At 28.7% G+C, this 19,746-nt stretch overlaps 2 protein-coding genes across 5 annotated transcripts; one reads left to right on the forward strand and one right to left on the reverse strand.

Moving 5' to 3' along the window:
* Window positions 1-458: 458 nt before the first annotated feature.
* LOC122501256 (hexamerin-like) lies at window positions 459-5,358 on the reverse strand. Its single transcript, XM_043610588.1, has 7 exons — window positions 5,242-5,358; window positions 4,538-4,878; window positions 3,938-4,225; window positions 2,312-3,296; window positions 1,991-2,127; window positions 1,581-1,854; window positions 459-1,360 (listed from the first exon to the last, which is right to left on the reverse strand). The coding sequence occupies exons 1-7, from the start codon at window positions 5,315-5,317 to the stop codon at window positions 657-659; spliced, it is 2,805 nt and encodes a 934-aa protein (XP_043466523.1). The 5' UTR covers window positions 5,318-5,358; the 3' UTR covers window positions 459-656.
* Window positions 5,359-7,812: 2,454 nt separating this feature from the next.
* Window positions 7,813-19,679, forward strand: LOC122501253 (mitochondrial Rho GTPase). Of its 4 annotated transcripts, XM_043610581.1 has the most exons (14): window positions 7,813-8,638; window positions 9,164-9,295; window positions 9,540-9,745; window positions 11,917-11,967; window positions 12,049-12,150; window positions 12,464-12,505; window positions 12,675-12,961; window positions 13,797-13,989; window positions 14,084-14,350; window positions 14,544-14,756; window positions 14,867-15,063; window positions 15,351-15,389; window positions 16,141-16,212; window positions 19,455-19,679. In XM_043610581.1, exons 1-14 carry the CDS (start codon window positions 8,569-8,571, stop codon window positions 19,579-19,581), a joined length of 1,998 nt encoding a protein of 665 aa, XP_043466516.1. In that variant the 5' UTR covers window positions 7,813-8,568; the 3' UTR covers window positions 19,582-19,679. The 4 variants fall into 4 exon arrangements, with proteins under 4 accessions (XP_043466516.1, XP_043466517.1, XP_043466519.1 ...); XM_043610582.1 differs by lacking the exon at window positions 15,351-15,389 and having other exon boundaries at window positions 7,815-8,638; XM_043610584.1 differs by lacking the exon at window positions 16,141-16,212 and having other exon boundaries at window positions 7,817-8,638.
* The last annotated feature ends 67 nt before the right edge of the window (window positions 19,680-19,746 follow it).

The following is a 19,746-nucleotide window of genomic DNA, read 5'->3' on the forward strand; positions in this document are numbered from 1 at the left end:
TTTTCCGCTATTTTTAGTAAGCAGTTTAGTAAAAGACAAATATTGTTGAAAGAAGTTTTCATTTTTAATGGGATAAGAATGAAAAACAGTTCTTATTCAGTTTTTATCATTTATCATTGTATGAATTTTTAATTTCATTTTGATATCCTGTTAAGTCTTGTATTTTTTTATTATTACAAGCTAATTTTTATTTTTTTTTCATTTGTACAATGGTAGTAAATAAAAAATCACTTTTTCATTATTTATTTATTTCAATACAGACGGAACTTGCCCTTTCGTCTTCTTCTTCTTCTTCTTCTTCAATCTATATTATAAATAAAAATGTTCCAAAAATATATTTTCTACATTTTCCAAAAGAATAAAATACAATTTACCAAAAGAATAAAATAAAATTTACAAAAAAAAATAATAGAACCCAATGAAAAATGTTTTCTATAATTAAATAATTCAACTCATAATTCACTGTTCTTAAAAAAATTTATTTTATCATTATTATACTTTAAATACAAAAAAACTTGCAGTTCAGTCGCATAACCCAATCGTATACAAAATTAATAAAACAATAATAAGAATTAAAAAAATAAGCACATGTCAATATAATAAATATCGTGATTAAAAGTAGGAGTTATAGAAGAATAGTCGTGTATGCAGAAGGATTAATAATTCAGTGTCCTTGGTACAGTCGTGACTGGAACATCTTGATGGTAAATGACAACATCGCGAGCGAATACATTTGGTACACTCCATGCACTTGGTGCAATTGGCCTGTCCAATGGCCATCCGAATGGTTTTCCATCAAGAGAAATTGCTCCACCAATTACTTGAGAAATTGGAAGATTGTTGTAGTATTTCTCAACAATTTGTCCACTCCTTTGTGTGTTTTGCTCATCATCTTGTCCTTCAACACCAGTGGTGTTCCATTCTAGACCTTGAACTCCTTGACCTTGGACTCCTTGTCCTCGAATTCCTTGTCCTTGAATTCCTTGTACTCCCCAGGTTTGTCCTTGAACGCCTTGACCTTGTACTCCCCAGGTTTGTCCTTGAACGCCTTGACCTTGAACTCCCCAGTTCTGTCCTTGAACGCCTTGACCTTGAACTCCCCAGTTTTGTCCTTGAGGAACTTGTCCTTGAACTCCCCAGGTTTGTCCTTGGATGCCTTGACCTTGAACTCCCAAAGTTTGTCCTTGGATGCCTTGGCCTTGAACTCCCAAAGTTTGTCCTTGGATGCCTTGACCTTGAACTCCCCAGGTTTGTCCTTGTCTCACTCCTTGCCATTGTTGGTTCTGAAGAGTGTGACGCCATTGAGGTTGTGAGTAGTATCCCTGGTAACGGTTGTAGAGGTTGGTCCATTGCCATTTGCCTGAAAGAGGAATTAATTTCTGTGTAACGGAGAAGAATTTACAATCAAGCTTTGTCCGCAGTAAAAGAATAAGTAAAGAAAGTGTTTCCGAGTTCAGAAAATCGAAATCGAATATTTGCTAAAGCAGAAAGTTACTATGAAAAAGAAGCCTATTACAGAAAATCTGCTTTGGGGTACTAAAAGCAGATTTGAAGAAATTTGCAGATTTGTCAAAACTCACCTTGATTGATACCGCCTCCCAAGACTGTAAAATCGGGAACAACATCCACTAATGTTTGGTCCTTTGTTGGTTGTGCGATCATTTGTTCGTACTGATCGGCATTCACTGTTTGCCATTGGTTACTGTGGAAGGAGTTGACAGAGTAGGGAGTGATTGGTCCATATTGGAGGGGCTTTTGACCAGCTGAGATGACAACGAGAATTTGGAATTGGTTACCGCCGTATGAGCCCTTTGGTAGGGAGAGCCTGGCAGGGAAGCTGAGGAGTTGCTGTGGCTGAAAGAAATTATTTGCTTGAAACCACTCTAAATATTGAGGGAAAAAAAGTTGTTGTGGCTAAAAGAAATTATTTGTTTGAAACTCTTCTGAATATTGAGGCAAAAAAGGAAGAAGAAAAGGAAAAAGAAGTTACCTTTATGGTATACAACGGCTGTTGGGATTGCATGGCTCTTTCGATAGTTGGGATCATTTCGTCAACTGATGGATGATCAATGCCCTGGATGGATGAGTGGCGAGATTTTCTAGTGATGACGTTTTGTCCAGTAGTAACTGAAAACAGAAGAAGTGGTGATATTGCCGAAGACAGCCTCTGGGTAGTGGTGGAAACCCGAAATTTTCAGGTCAGACGGAGGGGAAAAAAGTAGTGACGCCGGGGAAAAAAGGCTCGCGCAACCGCTATGCGCTTGCGCGCCCCTTTTTTCCCCTGCCATCAATGTTAATTATTTTCACTTACGATCAACGATCCATTGATCCAACTCGACGAAATCCTCTCGATTAGCATTGATATCAATTGGGAGACCCTCATGAGTGAATTTCGGTCCAATGAACACGCGAACAACAGCATTAGGAATATTCTGCTGACTCTGAGCAACAATTTCCAACTCATACGGCAAGTGATTGAGCCTCTTGAGCAGACCCTTGATGTTCAAACCAGTTTCCCCCTGTTGTGTCTCTTGTCCCTTCTTCTGCTGTTGTTGTTGCTGATAATCCTTAACCAAATTTTCCCACGTACCCTGAATTCCAGCATTGTTAAGATTCACCAAATAGTCCTCGAAGTATGTCATAAGTTTGCTGACGCCAACTCTCTCGATCTGAACACCGGGTAGAACGATGTCATTCCATTGGTGGGCTGGGAGGGACTCTTGGTATCTTTGCACAAGTTGGGTGATTTGTTTCAAGAGAACATAGAGAGCTGGATCGCGAGTGGCGACGGAGGAAAGTTCAAGAGCAGCTGGAGTGTATTCCCAAATGTTGTCAAACTCGGGAGTTCCGGAGAGGAGAACCTTTGATGCTTGGAGGAGACTTCCGTAGTATCTGGGGTTGACGCTTCTTCCAGAGCCTTCGATGAGATTTCCTAGGATGTTCAAACCTTGTGGTTGGTAGAGGGAGAGGAGTGCACCGCTGGGTGTGATGACACGTCCGGAGTCGATTGCGGATAATAATCTTTGTTCTAGAGTGCGAATCAGGCGGTATAATTCTGGACGAATTGCGGCGACATTGATTGGTCCCTCGGTACGACCGGGCATTTCAAGACCATTCAGGTAGCTCAAATGGGGTTTGAATGGAATGTTGACATTTTTGAGGTCTAATTCTGGAATGGGGCCAAGATTGTTTCCGTGACGTTCGAGATTGTAGCGGGCTACGAGTTGTTGTTGAAGGTAGAGCCATTGTGCTCCATGGCCAGTTGGTTGTTGGGTACCGGTGGTTTCTTTCTGAGTCTGGAAAAAGGATTTCTTCTAGGTAACTGAACGTTGCAATTCTATAACTTGATTTTAGACTAAGGGTCTAAAAACCTCAATTAAAACCCGCTGGTCAGGTCTTTGTTCTAGAAACGTTCCTAAAACGTTTTTAGAACGTTTCATGTCCGCTACCTAACGATTTAAGAACGTCCAATGTTCTAAAAACGTTTTTGGGACATAAACCGTTTTTAAGACGTTATGTTCTGAAACGTTAACGTTCTGAAAACGTTTTAGGAACGTTTCTAGAACAAAGACGTTTCCGTGCCCAGAGGGAAGTTACTCCAACAGCATCTAAACTTGCAGCAAGATTGACAACATTTCCTCAATATTGTGAATCTTGCAAGCAATATTCTTAATGTTGCTGCAACTTTAATTGCTGTTGGGGTAATCAATGATTAAATACAGTTCAACAACTCTTTATTGGTTGAGGATTTAATCATTGATTAACTTTTAATCGGCATTGGTGAAATTGGCCTTAAATCTAGTTACAGAACAATTCTGTAACTTTAGGGAATTTAAATTCCGTAACTTTAGGGAATTTAAATTCTGTAAATCTAGAGAATGTAAATTCTGTAAATTTATGGAATTGGAAAAGAGGAATGAAAAATATTGAAACTAACTTGTTCTTGAACCAAAGATCCGATAAGTTGGAGGAAAGTGTAGTAGTAGTTGAGACCGATGTCCTCAGTGAAATAGGCAATGCGGTGTTCACCAGTGGGCAAGTGGGAGGTGTAGTTGATCGGTATGATGATCGTCTTACCATCTACTTGTTTAATTCCTCTGGACTTGATATTTTGTACTTCTTGAATTACTCGAGAGTCGAAGAAATTTTGAGGGAGAATTTCATACACAGGTGGTAGAATGATACCTTGTGTATCTTGACGCTGAACAATAGCTGCTACGAAAGCCTATGATAGAAAAACGAAAACAAAGTGAGAAATGGAAACACTGTTCGTACCCCTATAGCATCTAAACTTGCAGCAACATTTTGACAACATTGTCTCAATATTGCTGCATGTTTATCACAATATTGAGACAATGTTGTCATAATGCTGATGCAAATTTAGATGCTGTTTGGGATATTCATACTCATATTTGTGAAAGCCTTTCTTTCAGTGTAGTATAAAAAAGCAATTATTATTATTACTATAAATTAATATAAAAGTAATATAACATATTTAAGTTTATAATAATGTAAAAGTAATAAAAATTGTACTAACTGAGAGGAATTGAGGTTCGTTCAAGTGAACACGAGCCCAGGCGGCGGTGTTGATGAAAGTCTTCCAGTCACGAGCACCAAGGAGGATTCTTGTGAGGAGAACGGCTTCTTGACGAAGTTCGTTGACAGTTGTTGAGAAAACGGTTCCCTTTGGCTGGACATTATTTGTCCTCACAGCTGTTGCAAGGTATTTGACTAAATTTGGATTTTCATATGACTGAAGATTTCCCTCAATGTCATAAGTGTGGCCGATTGTGGATAAGTGTTCATTGGGGATTTCGCCAACAATATTCTCCAGCAGTTGAATTACTTCATTTTGTCTTTGTAATAAGGTTTGATCAGCTGAAAAAAGGTAAAGTTCTATTAGTATTTTTATAATTAATTATATTCGTATTTTTTTAATAATAAATAAATAATTAAACATTTTTTACAGCATCTGAACTTGCAGCAATATTGACAACATTGCCTCAATATTTTAAAAACTCGAAGCAATGTTGTCAATGTTGTTGCAAGTTTAGATGCTGTGGGGGTTATTATTCTCAAGAATAGTATTATTTATTTTTTATATTCTCATCACATGAGAAGGTATTTTATTCTTAAGAATATGAAAAACAAGAATTTCAGAAAAGAAACAAGGGAAAACTTAATTAGTAGAATACTAGAAAAAAGAAAAAGAAAGAAAAATGTTCGAAAAAAAAGAATTACCGGCTTGCTGATTTGTTGTTATTGGAACAGCGGCTCCGAAAGCCACAAGGGCTAAAAACACTGAACTGAAGATCATTGTGCACCAATGACCATTGTGCTTACCGCTACTTTAATTTCATCTTTTATACTCTTTAGCTATCGCCGAGCTACCGACCTTGTGACCCATCATCATCTCATAATATTCAGATTAATGATCGAAGGTTACGTGGTAAAGGATGTGAATTCGTAATTTCTTGAGGTATATGCATCATCATCAACATCATCTTTACGACCTGTGATTATTTTTATTCTATTTCAGTCGGATTAGGTCCATATTAAGATCAAAGTCCAAAATTCAGCACCGCCTATAATCTCCATGCAAAAAATTTTTCGAAAAAATTCAGTAAACGTCTAACTTAAAAATAGGTGCTTCTTCAACAAAGACTCTTCTGTCTTAAAATAAGACGTTTTTACTCTTTTCTTCAATTTTTAGAAAAACATTTCTAGCTCCTTCTAATGATCTTCTCTCTAAATTGAAAGTAGTAAAATTTTACTAATTTAAATTAGTACCTGACTTTTTGGTTTTTAATTAGTAAATTTTACAAATAATAAGAAAATTAATAAATTAATAGAAATTACTATTTACACTTAGAAACAAAATTATTTGATTCAAATAACCGATTAATTGACAATTAATTGGTATTTAAACCAATAGTTTCAGTATTTGAAGCAAATATGAATTGAACCATTTAATTGACTTCAATAAATATTATTTGATTCAATTAAAATATTTAATTGACTCCAATAAATATTATTTGATTCATTTAAATATTTAATTGATTCCAATAAATAATATTTGATTCAATTAAATATTTTATTGATTCCAATAAATATTATTTGATTCATTTAAATATTTAATTGATTCCAATAAATAATATTTGATTCAATTAAATATTTTATTGACTCCAATAAATATTATTTGATTCAATTAAATATTTTATTAACTCCAATAAATATTATTTGATTCAATTAAATATTTTATTGACTCAAAAAAATATTATTTGATTCAATTAAATATTTTATTAATAATAGTCAAGTAATCGGTTATTTGAATCAAATAAATTTTTTTCCCAGTGTATTAGTAAAATTTACTAATTTAAAAGCAAAAAATCAGTTGCAATCAGTGATTTCAGAAAATATATTTAATAACAAATATTTCCTTCAAACATAAATCATAAGAACATTTACAAATAAAAAAATAATTTTGATATTATTTTGAGAAAATTTGTCCTAATATTTTATTAAATTTTAAGAGATCTTTTGTTTATTTTGTAAAAATGTATGTGTATTTTTACAAAATAATGATGATGTAATATTCTGAATTTATAACTAATAACCGAAGTTTATTTATTTAAATAATTTAAATTGCAATCAAAAACTTTTCACTAATTCAGATTTAGAAAATACTAAACGGTATTAAATTAATTAATACTATAGTATAAGAAAAAAACAATATTATTTTGTAACATTTAGTTACGTAATTTAGTTATTTTATTTTTTTATTTAATTTTAATTAATAATGAATTATTAATCATTATTAGAAAACTATTAATCAGTATTAGAAATTTAATATTCAGTATATTTAATTAATTTTAATTCTATAAATGTTTATAATTTTAATTAGTTTTCTTAATTTTCTAATTAACTTTCAATCAATTAGTATAGTCGTATATGTGCGTAAAAAGATATTCTTTATGCGTATACACTAATCACATAGTATTGAGACAAATTAATCTCATTTTTACGAGACTGATATACAATGTAAAAAATGCTAAAAACACATTGTTATGACTATGCAGATAAATTCAATTAAATCAACATTATATTACAATTAATTACATTATAATTTGTGAAATTAAAATATAATTAAATTAATTAATAAAAATTAACTTATAATAATTAATTAATAATAATTTTTATGAAAATCATTTTCTATCTTTTTTTAGCTAAAAAAAATTGAATGAATAGAACAATTTTTCTAAGGTTTTAAGTTAAAATTAAATTAAAATTAAAATTCAGGTTAAAATGACCTGAAATTATTTTAACTCCCTAGGGAAATAAAGGACATTTTCATTCCTAAAAACCGCAAAAAATAATTTTTAAAGCTTAGCGTCGACGCTAAGCTTCGAAAATTATTTTTTTCGGTTTTTGAGGAATGAAAATGCAACTAATTATAATTAATTTTTCTATAGAATTAATTAATTAAGAGGTAATTAATTTACAGGTTCGTTAAAAAATTGCCCCTTCGTGAAGACTTCGGCTTTACAGTGTTGTACGAAGGGCGGTATTTTACAGGCGCCTCTGCAGATCTCTGCGGAGATTCAATAAGAATTCAAAAATTAAACCACTATAAATTGGAAAATTAATTGCAAAGTACTGTCTTTAGTAAGATAATTATAATTAAGAGTGTTAACATATCGATCAGAATGATCGAGGCATCAAGGAAATCAATCATCCACATATCACATATCAAATGGAGATTATCTTTTTCTGTTTTTATTCTCATTCTTGTTTACAGTTTACAATATTGCGATAAGTACAAAACACTTTGATGTAATTTTTTCTCCGATCAATTTTTATAAATAGAACATAATTATGACTATTCAAAAAAATTTCCATTTTCTATCTTCAGTAATTTACAACCTTTACAAACACAGGTATTTTTTTTATATCTTAAAAAAAGAAAATCGCAGTTGTTTTCCTCCGGTAAAAACATAACCTCAAAAAAATGGCAAGTGGTTAATATTGATGAAATTGAATCTTATCGCTCTCTTATCATTTGAGATTATAATTGAATCCTCTTCTATCGGGAAAGTTTGGAGAGTTTATTATTGACCACGTGTGTATCTGACACAACGATCGTGCTGGACGTAACCTTGAAAAGGCCACCCCAAAGCCCTCCCGAGTTTTCCCCCAGCTGCTCTCTCTCTCTCTGCTGCTGAATTCGATGAGCGCCCCCCGACAGCGTTCGTCGTGGGTGTAAGTTTTTTCTCCTTTTTTTGCAGAGTTACTTTTTTCCTCAGCTGTGCGTTAAAAGATTTGCGAATCTTTCTGACAACCCACTCAGAACATAATGTTGTTTGTGTCAAAAACATAAAGATAAACAATTCCCACGACAGAGATCATCCTCTAGAAGAAAGTTTTTGTTGAAGGAAAACATTATAGGTTAGGTCGGAGTGTATATTTGCTTGTGTGTATGTGATTCAGTTCAGCAATGTTTTCATTTGTAAATTAAGATCCTTCGGGATCAGGGAACACTGATTGCACTAGGTTCTAGTGAGGAAAAGTATGGTGCAACAGCGTCAAGTACTTCCTCGTCGTAACGTCAGAATCCTCCTCGTTGGCGACCGTGGAGTTGGTGAGTACAACAAGGTTGTCTATACATTATACACATAGCTATTTTTTTTTATAATTTGCATCCTGCTGATGGTAATAAATATATTACAAGGGCATTAATCAATGTTATTTAGTTCAAGTTTCAGTCATCAAAATTACGCTATTGTCCTATTAATTAACTCACTGTATATGTATATATGTTGCAAAACATACTATTTGTATATATGTCTTTTTAGTCCTAAAACGAGTAATTTAGATTTTTTTCTGTGAAAACTTTCAATTTAAAGGAACGTTACTTTTTCATTATGGAAATGAGTTTTATTGACGAATTGCAACTAATTAAGTGTATAGGTTTCTAATGACTGATAATTTCTACTGTGGTGTGGAATTAAAGGGATTAATTCTTTATAATCAGTTACGAGTTTGTCGGTTTTTTTTCTACTCACAACACAAGTTATGTAATTTTTACTCACATGTACATAAAATTGCGTTTGTGAAAAATAATTTGAAAATGTGTTTGATTTTTACTAGTATTTATTTTTTATAGGTAAAACTTCTTTAATATTATCTCTTGTGAGTGATGAGTACGCTGAAGATGTTCCTGGAAAGGCAGAGGAAATCACTATACCCGCTGATGTTACTCCAGAGCAAGTGCCGACGCGAATCGTCGACTACTCCGGTAAATTATTCTTTTAAATTCTACTTTTTATTTTTTTATTATATTGTAATTAATTTAACAATATAATTTTTGTAAAATTACAATATAATTTTGAATATTTATACCATATAACTAATTATATTTTAATTAGTTTATTATTGTACTTCAAATTAGTTTATTACATTGCAAATAGTTTATTATTATATTTAAAATTAGTTTGGTGAAAGTATATATTTGTAATTATTAAATGGAAATTAATTTTTAGCGGTGGAGCAAACGGAGGACCAGTTATGTGATGAAATTCAAAAAGCGCACGTGATATGCGTTGTTTACTCTGTCGAAGATGAAGATACTCTTGACAGAGCATCCTCTTATTGGCTGCCACTTATAAGAAAATGCTCTACTACAAGTCGTTGCCCGGTTGTACTTGTAGGAAACAAAATTGATCTCGTTGATTATTCAACAATCGAGGTATTTAAAGTTTTCATTTTTTACATCAATTTCAGGGATCACAGACCTTATTTAAATTTTGGATCACATAATATATTATCTATTTCGCCAATTTTTACCTATTTTATAAATTTTCCAAATAGTTTTTCAATTAAGAAATTTCTAAAATTTTTTAATTAATTTACATTTCAAGATAATTGAATTTTTATAAACAAATAATTGAAAATTTTTGAATTAATTAAAATTTCTTTACATTCTATTAAAAATAATTTTAATTTAATTAAAATATAAAGTCCCTCTTAAAGTTTTAAATCAATTTTTTGCTTCTGAAAGTTATGTTATATTATTATTCAATAATTATAATTATTGAACTTCTCTTAAATTTAAAAAATTTTAAATTTCTGAATGTTCAAATATATGTTATTTATTTATTTATTTATTTATTTCTTGAGCAAATTAAATTTTTATTACTCATTAAGTGCATAATTAATTATTACTGCTTATTATTTTCAAAAATTTTAATAAAATTCTTCGCAAGAATTCAATTCTTTGCAGAAATTCAATCACAGTATCCAATACATTTTAATAAAATTGAATTAATCAAATTTTCAATTATAATATTATGAACAGACAAGATTATTTTAAAAAATTGAAAAATTACTTTGTTTAATTCAAATATTCTCCAAATTTTTAGTTAAAATTATTAAAAAGAACACTATTTTCAAAAAATTTAAAGAAACTCTTCAAAAGAATTTAATTATTCATAAAAACTCTAATAAAAATTTTTGAAGCCATTTGTAGATTTATTTATGTTCGAAATCAAATTTAAAATTTGATAAGAAAAAAAAACCGTGAAAAATTAGGACAAAGCCAGGAAAAAAACGGGAATTTTGTTGAACGAAAATAGTAAACACCCTGATATCTCAATTGACTCTGAATTTAATTCGTCAAAATTTTATGTTCCTAAAGATTTGAAAAGAACAACGATGTTCTTTATCTTTCGTTAAAAAATATTGAATTTCTGTTAATTTAGAAAATAAATTCCTTACTATAAATATTAAATTTATTTAAAATTTGAACGACGATATTTTTATTAATTCTTTTAATTTGAATTTTATTCCAAAATATTGTTTTTTATAATTAAAAAATTAATTTTCAACCCAATAAATTTTCAGTTACAATATTTTCCATTTCAGTTTAGTAATATCTTCAGAAATATTAGAGCAGAAAAAATACTTTATTGATTTGAACGTTCAAAACTTTAGGGGAATAAATTTTTAATCTTTCGAATTCTATGAAATATTATTTTATTTTTAAAGCTCAAATTCAATTTTTCTCAAAACTTAAATAATTTTTAATTCTACTCAATTTTCAATTTAATCGTTTGAAATTTCAATTTGTGTATTTTTTTTATCTATTTTCAGGAACATTTTACGAAAAAATTGCTAAATTATTTTTTTAAACATTTTCTTAAACAAGATTTTTGTGAATTATAATTTTACCTATTATTCATAAAAATTATATTAAGAAAAATATTTTTTAAATTGATTTACAATCAGTTTTTTGTACAGCTGCTGTGTTTCAAAAATTATGAATGAAATATTTTTTCGGCATTTAACTATTTTCAAAAATCAGAAAAGTAATTTTACGAAACTTTATAAATTGGTTTTTTTTGAAGTGATGCGATATTATAATAATAAAATTTAAATTTGAAAAAGAAATGAATAAATTTTCCTGTCATTTGAATATTTATGACCTTAAGGTCATAACTTACTTTTCATTTCGAAAAATCTGAATTTCTGTTAAAGGAACTTATAGTTATTCCAAATTTTTATTGATAAATTTTAATAATAATAGAAATTCCAATTCACTTTGTCAATTAATTTTCATTTACCCAAATTTTAATTGATTTTAGTTTCAAATGATTGATAATAATTTATCTCGCAAATTTTAAGCCTTTCAATAAACTATTAACTTTTTAATCTTCAGTTATTGGAAGAAAATAAAATTATGAGAATGTAAATAAATATAATTTTTTGTTGTCATCTTGTCACCTATTATTAGAAAATAATTCACCTTTTACCTTCTGTGATCTCTGCAATTTGAATTTTTTTTATAATTAACTAACTCTAGTATTAATTAACTTTATTCATAATAGACTCTATTAATAACTCTATCATTAACTTTTTCAGGCTGTTTATCCGATTATGAAAGAGTTTTCGGAAATCGAAAGTTGTATAGAGGTGAGTTTAAATTTTTTTTACATTAAGTGATTACTGAAAATTTTCCTTCTATAAATCTTTATTATTTTTTTGTTGTTGCAGTGTTCAGCAAAGACGTTACAAAATATTTCAGAGATGTTCTATTATGCACAAAAAGCGGTATTGCACCCTACGACTCCTTTGTATAATTACGATGCGCAAGAGGTTTGTACATTTTCAACCACGTTGAAGTCCACAACGTTTAGGTATCAACGAAAAAAATTGTTTACTTAATAAATTATTAAAATATATCGCAGCAATATTGACACAACAATATTTAGAAAAAATAGATTGATGTTTATGTTCTGATAATAATTGTTATACAATTAAATATTAAATTAAAAATAATATTCGAATAGATGAAACAAATTTTTTTCGTTGATCAACGTTGTGGACTTCAACTTCGTCATTTTCAATTAGTATCGTAATTTCGATTTCTTGAATTGAACGAATGTAAAAATTCTGTTTTGATTTACAGCTCACTGAAGAGTGTCAAAATGCATTGAAGAGAATATTTAAAGTGAGTAAAGAAGTAAAAACTTTACTTCAACTATCTTTCAGTTTACTTTACATTTTCCAATTTCCAAAAATTGTAAATTGTAAATTTCCAAAAACAGTAAATTGTAAATTTCCAAAAATAGTAAATTGTAAATTTCCAAAAAATTTATTTGACATCGTTTTGTTGACAGATTTGCGATTTGGACAACGATGGTCTACTGAGTGATATGGAGCTGAATGCATTTCAACAATGGTGCTTTAATACACCTCTACAACCACAAGTGCTCGAAGATGTGAAAGCTGTCTTATCGAAAAATATAAACGATGGCATTTACAACGGATGCGTCACTTTGAAAGGATTTATGTACTTACAATGTTTATTTATTCAACGCGGTCGCAATGAGACAACTTGGGCTGTTCTTAGGAAGTTTGGCTATGATAATGATCTGCAAATGTCGAAAGATTACGTTCATCCTACGTATGTTTATTATATCTTCTCTTTTACTTTTACTTCTTATTTTTCAAGATTCCTCAAGTTGGCATCGACGCTCAGCGTCAAAAAAATTTTTTTGGGGTTTTTATTAGTGAAGAAAATTGCCACAAATTTTAGTTTTCATTCATCTCGAACTCCGAGACTTTTTATTTAACGAAGAAAAAATATTTTTTTGCTTCCAATCGTTGGATCATAAAGATTGTAAATTTTGCCTACATTTTTTGACGTTGGTAAAGCTCACAATGTTTATATAATCAAGAATATTTTTTCTATTCAAATAGAATTAATTAAAATAGAAAAAATATTCTTCTTTTCAACAGTTTGGCTAAAAAACGTTTTTTTAACAATATTTTTTCAGCGAAAATTCAAAATATTTTGAATATTTATTATAATATTATTATAATTATTATAATTATAAATTTTATAAATTTAAATTTTATAAATTATTATTTTATTATAATATTATTATAATATTTTATAATATTTTTTTTTAAATAAAAATTTGTAAACAAAAATATTGTTTTCTGTGCAAAAAAATTTTTTTTTTCTTCTAACTATTTCTTCTATACTATATAATTTTTCTTCTAATAAAGGTTAAAAACTTCCCCTATGTAATTTTTCGGTTCCGTAGAAAACAAATTCTTTTTACACTCAACGTCGACGCTAAATTTAGAGATCAGAATTTTTTTTCAGAATTTCAGAATTTTTATATTGAAATAATATTTTCATTTTATTAGATTGAAATAATATTCTCATTTTATTAGATTGGAATAATATTTTCTTTTCATTAAATTGAAATAATTTCTCTTTTCACAATCAGGTTAAAAGTTCCTCTAGGATGTACAACAGAACTGTCGCACAAGGGTCAAGAGTTTCTGACTTTACTGTTCACAATGCACGATCGTGATCATGACGGTGCTCTATCGCCCGAGGAAATGGAGTCTTTATTTTCAAAATGTATCGCTCCACCCTGGGAAGACGAATACAAGCATACAGTTTGCACAAATGATCAGGTACTTTGAAATTTTATAAAAAAAACATTTTTAAATCTTATATAATAGATCAAGAAAAAATTTCGAAATTGAGACTTAATAAAAATTATTACAGGGATGGATCACTTTTCAAGGATACATGTGTCAGTGGGCTTTACTAACTTATACTAACGTTAAGAAAACTTTAGAATACATGGCTTATCTTGGCTACAATTTGTATAATAACGAGTCACCAACGAGCGCCGTTACCGTGACAAGGGAGAAAAAATTAGATCTCGCTAAAAAGCAATCCAGTCGTAATGTCTACAGTTGTCACGTGATCGGTCCGAAGAGCAGTGGAAAAACGACACTTTGCAGGACATTTGTTGATCCTAAAATGGAGGTAACAATGAACATTAGTATTTTTAAATTTTACTAATTTTGATTTTGTTTATTTTTTGTTGTTGTAAGTTTCATTATTTAAGAAATATCAACTTTTTTTGAAAATAGTAAAGAAAAATTCGAAAAACCGAATCATCATTAAATAATTGATGCAACATAATTATAAAATTGATGAAACGTGAATTTAATTTCAGAAATTGACGGACGATAAAGTACCTCAGAATTCTCACGTTACTGTGAATACGGTGCACGTTTACGGTCAAGAGAAGACAATAATCCTGAGGGATATAAACATTCTTAACGTTCAAGATGCCTTAACCCCTTCACAAATCCAATGCGACGTAGCAGCTTTGGTTTACGACACCAGTAATCCAAAATCGTTTGAATACATCGCCAGAATTTATATTGTGAGTCTCGAACTTTAAGTATCAAAAAAAGTTGCCTAAATTTCTAGTCTAATTTCCAATAATTTAATTACAAAAATTTACAATTTGTTTTTTTTTTTCATCTTTCGCAGAAATATTTTGCCGAGAGTAAAATTCCCGTTCTCATAATAGCCAACAAAAGTGATCTTGCTGAAGTGAAACAAGAATATCTTCTTCAACCATCGAGTTTTTGCAACAAGTATAAATTGATGCCTCCACAGCCCTACAGTATATCTCGAACTGTGCGTCGAGAAATATTTGTGAAACTTGCGACAATGGCAGCCTTTCCGTAAGTTAGATTCTTTTTTTCCCTTCCGAAAAAAATTATTTTCTATACAATTTTTTCCCCTTTTATAATTCAGGAATGTATGATATGCTATACAGAACAAAATTTAAAACGCTTGCAATCAAGGGTAGATTTCTTTTCTTTTGTCATGAAATTTCTAAAAGTAGAGACAAAAAAAAATTATAGTATTTATTCACAATTTTTTTTCTAAAAATCAATTTTTCATCCCCTTGAATTCTAAATTGGGTTCGAAAATTTATTCTAACAAAAAGCTATATTTCCGTGTTTAGCCGCTTTCAAGCAGCGTGGGTATTATTTTACAAACACAGGTTGGTGTATAATTCATACAAAGAAAATTTCTCAATTATTTTTAGTTCTCGAGAAAATAGAGTATAAAAATTGAATTTTGTGGGACATGCAAAGAAAATTTTATTTAAACCAAAAACAATTTGAGTAAAATAAAAGTTTATTTTTCATAGAATCTACGAAATTATTTATTTGTTTTAAATACAAATTTTATTCAGTATAAATAAAATTTACGTAGAAAATAAAAGTTTTATTCAGCATAAATAAAATTTACGTTGATAATAAAATTTTTATTCTAACGAAATAAAATTTATTTGAAACAAATAAAAAGTCTAGTCGGCTCTGAGTCAAATATTTTTTTCCTAAACAAAATTTATGTTGAAAATAAAATTTTTATTCGAACCAAATAAAATTTATGTTTTAAATAAAAAGTCTAGTCGGCTCTATTTAAAAATATTTTTTTCCTAAGTGAAAAATTTAAAAAAATCTTTCTTTCTTGATTTAATAATGAACAATTTTCAATTTTTACGCTACTCTCGAGTTGTAGGTTCTTTTTAAAAAGTTTTCCAGAAGAAAAAACGAAATTTTGGAAGATTTTTTTGCGACGGAACGATAATAAGCAAAAATCGAAAAAAAATCATCTAGATATATGTATGCATGTTATGTGCAAAAAAATCAATCATTCTGGACAAAATTGCCATTTCGCTCGATATGTTAAAAATTTTTAAGCACGAGCTCATTTTCGTAACAAAGTCTCCTATTGCCTCTTTTCAGTCCTTTGCGACGTATGGTCCACATGTTACTTCTGAAACCCACACCTAGTCAATGGTGGAATTCGCTCACAAGGTTTTTCGTTCAATCAATTTTTTTCATAACCTTTTTTTTCGGTGTGCTCGACATTCATAAATATATCTAAAAAAAAACAAACCAACGCAACACTAAACCATCGCGTTTATTTATCAAATAAAAAAAATATCAAGCATGAGCATGTGAATTTTCATTATCAAAAAAACTTTATATTTTATTTTTCTATCATTTGCTTTATTTGCTTTTATATAACAACCAACACAGAATGATCAGCTTTTGACATTTTTCACATCTAAGGCACATGATTATTTCCCAATTATTATTTTTTTCAATATACAATAAGTATTCGCAATTATTATTTCCCTCTCGAGTAATTCACTTAATTACGAAATTAATTACTATTGTTTATTATTATCAAAAATTTTAATAACATTCTTCTGAAGAATTCAATTATTTCAAAAATTTTTTTTTAAATTCTTCGAAATAATTGAATTATTTTTATAAAAATTAAAATTATTCGGAAGAATTGAATTATTTTTATAAATAATAAAATTCTTCTCAACAATTCAATGATTATCAATACAATTTTCATAAAATTCAATAATCAAATTTTTAATTCGATTATAAATTATGGATTATTAACAAACACAATTATTTTAAGAAAAAATTCAATTATTTTTAATATTTTAAATTAAAATTATAAAAAAAACTACATTATGTAATTGAAAATACTGAAGATATTGAATTTTATACCATTAGAAGCCAATTTTCATTAAATTTCATTTTTAAATTTACCTTTAAAGATTTTTTATTAAAACTTTTGATAATTTAATTATTTTTAAAATTTGCAATTAAAATTCTTCAAAAGTTAATTTTCAAAAAATTGTAACAAAATACTTGAAAAAAAATTAATTATTTTTAATTAAAGTTTACAAAATTTCAATTATTCAAAATCCTTTTATTTATATATTTCGAAAATTTAATTAGAAAAATTAATCATAAATAATTTTTGAAAGATTTGTTTATAGTTGTTTTTAGCACTATGAAAATTGAAATAAATTGCATTTTATAATAAAAAATATAGTATTTTATTGCAATATTTGTAAGAAAAGTTGAAAAAGTCGCAAATTTTTTTTAAAATAAGTTGAAAAAATTATTAATTTTCCTAACAACAAATTTTTTTTCCTGTCATTTTCCTGATTTTACAGACAAGAATTTTGTTTTATTGACATTTTCCTGACTCAGGGTTCCTACAAAAATCCGAACTTAAAATTCCATACCTTTTCCATGATTTCCAGATAAAAAAAAATCAAAAATTATTAAAAATTATCAAAAATTCGAAAAACCGAATTTCTTAAAATTCAACATTTTTTCTTCTTTTTTATGGCATTTAGCTTCAATATTTTTGGGCTCTTTAAAAACGCTTTACTTAATTAATAGTCTTCACCCTTAGGTTAAAAATTTAAAATTATTAAAAATTATCAAAAATTCAAAAAACCGAATTTCTTAAATATCAACATTTTTTCTTCTTTTTTATGGCATTTAGCTTCATTATTTTTGGGCTCTTCAAAAACACTTTACTTAATTAATAGTCTTCACCCCTTGGTTAAAAATTTAAAATTATTAAAAATTATCAAAATTTCGAAAAACCGAATTTCTTAAAAATCAACATTTTTTTTTCTTTTTTATGGCATTTAGCTTCATTATTTTTGGGCTCTTCAAAAACACTTTACTTAATTAATAGTCTTCACACCCTTGGTTAAAAATTTAAAATTATTAAAAATTATCAAAATTTCGAAAAACCGAATTTCTTAAAAATCAACATTTTTTCTTCTTTTTTATGGCATTTAGCTTCATTATTTTTGGGCTCTTCAAAAACACTTTACTTAATTAAAAGTCTTTACCCTTTGGTTAAAAATTTAAAATTATTAAAAATTATCAAAAATTCGAAAAATCGAATTTCTTAAATATCAACATTTTTTCTTCTCTTTTATGGCATTTAGCTTTATTATTTTTGTGCTCTTGAAAAACACTTTACATATTTTAAAATCTATAACCTTTGGTAAAAAATTTAAATTTATTAAAAATTAGCAAAAATTCAAAAAACCAAATTTCTTAAAATTCAACATTTTTTCTTTTCTTTTATGGCATTTAGCTTTATTATTTTTGGGCTCTTTAAAAACACTTTACTTATTTAATAGTTTCCTCCCTTTAGAAAAAAATAAAAAATTAATTTTGAGGAAATTCGAGTGGAATTTTAAATTTATTTTCCACTTCGTATAATATATATGTGACTGTCCACGAGAAAACAAGGCTTAGGTCCAAAAAATCAATTTTGATTTTTTTATGGTAATCGACAGATTTTATGTTGCTTTTTCAAATGCAAAAGTCAAAAGTTAAAAATATCAATTACTTTCGACAATATATCGTTTTAAAGATGGGTATGTTAAGCGTAGTTAACCTCAATCGTTGACTCTCCACGATAAAACACGGCTTAGGTCGAAAAAATCAATTTGAGTTTTTTATGGTAATCGACAGATTTTATGTTGCTTTTTCAAATGCAAAAGTCAGAAGTTAAAAATATCAATTACTTTCGACAATATATCGTTTTAAAGATGGGTATGTCAAGCGTAGTTAACTTCAATCGTATAGTACTTTAATCGCTCGCCCTGTGAAATTCACGTTTGGGAGCTAAGCCTTGTTTTCTCGTGGACAGTCACATATTATATCTTAAAATTTCTAATTGAATTTCTATTGAAGAAAAAAATGGAAAACAGGAAAAATTTAGAAACTTTTTAAAATTCATGGCCTTTTCCATGATTTCCCTGATTTCCAGAAGCCTTTTAAAAATCCCATACCATTTCCATGATTTCCAGATTCTGTAGGAACCCTGTGACTTTACTGACATGTGGCCACCCTGAAATTTATTGTATATAGTTTTAATTATTGATTAATTGTATTCTTTTAATAATTTTTTTGGAATGTGCTAGTAAGTCTGGATAAATTTAATCTATCGGAATTTATTACTCTTAATTAATTGGAGTAAAACTGAACATTGGAAAAATTTTAATTTGGGAAGCAATCATTTTCGTTCATTCAAAAATTGTACTGCACCATCATTGTTGGAACTATTCAAATTGTCACTAAGAACTCTATTAACCCTTATATGTTTCCATCGAACAATAAAAAATTAATGCCTAATTAATTTAATGTTATTTTACAAATTTTATTCATTACAGTCTTCAAAAATTAATGTATAATTTTCCTCGAAAATATTTCAGACACATGAAACACTTTGGACTGATCCAGGGTGAATCTGTCGTCTGGTGGAAAGCTGGAATTGGAATTGCTATGGCTACTGTTGCTGGCTTTATGGTGATGCGTGTTCTCAATACAGATAAAAGATAGTCTACCATTTCTCGATCCAAGAAACACTCGTTCATTTAATTCAAATCCCATCTCCTATAAAGAAACCTTGTTAAGTTAATAAATATGTTCATAAATCACTTAATGTCTTATTTTTTCTATTTTCTTTTTTTGCCTCTTTCTCTCTCTCAGAAATTTTAATTTCCA

This window comes from Leptopilina heterotoma, unplaced genomic scaffold (assembly GCF_015476425.1).
Source record: "Leptopilina heterotoma isolate Lh14 unplaced genomic scaffold, ASM1547642v1 Lhet_206, whole genome shotgun sequence".
Taxonomy (NCBI): Eukaryota; Metazoa; Arthropoda; class Insecta; order Hymenoptera; family Figitidae; genus Leptopilina; species Leptopilina heterotoma.

Excerpts from the sequence above, each read along its gene's own strand:
- LOC122501253 (XM_043610581.1), top strand. The coding sequence starts at position 8,569 with ATGGTGCAACAGCGTCAAGTACTTCCTCGTCGTAACGTCAGAATCCTC. Across the intron at positions 11,968-12,048 it reads AAATCGAAAGTTGTATAGAG|TGTTCAGCAAAGACGTTACA; the intron begins GTGAGTTTAAAT and ends TTGTTGTTGCAG. Across the intron at positions 12,151-12,463 it reads ATAATTACGATGCGCAAGAG|CTCACTGAAGAGTGTCAAAA; the intron begins GTTTGTACATTT and ends TTTGATTTACAG.
- LOC122501256 (XM_043610588.1), bottom strand. The coding sequence starts at position 5,317 with ATGATCTTCAGTTCAGTGTTTTTAGCCCTTGTGGCTTTCGGAGCCGCT. Across the intron at positions 4,879-5,241 it reads AACAACAAATCAGCAAGCCG|CTGATCAAACCTTATTACAA; the intron begins GTAATTCTTTTT and ends ACCTTTTTTCAG. Across the intron at positions 1,855-1,990 it reads AGCCGTTGTATACCATAAAG|CCACAGCAACTCCTCAGCTT; the intron begins GTAACTTCTTTT and ends AATTTCTTTCAG.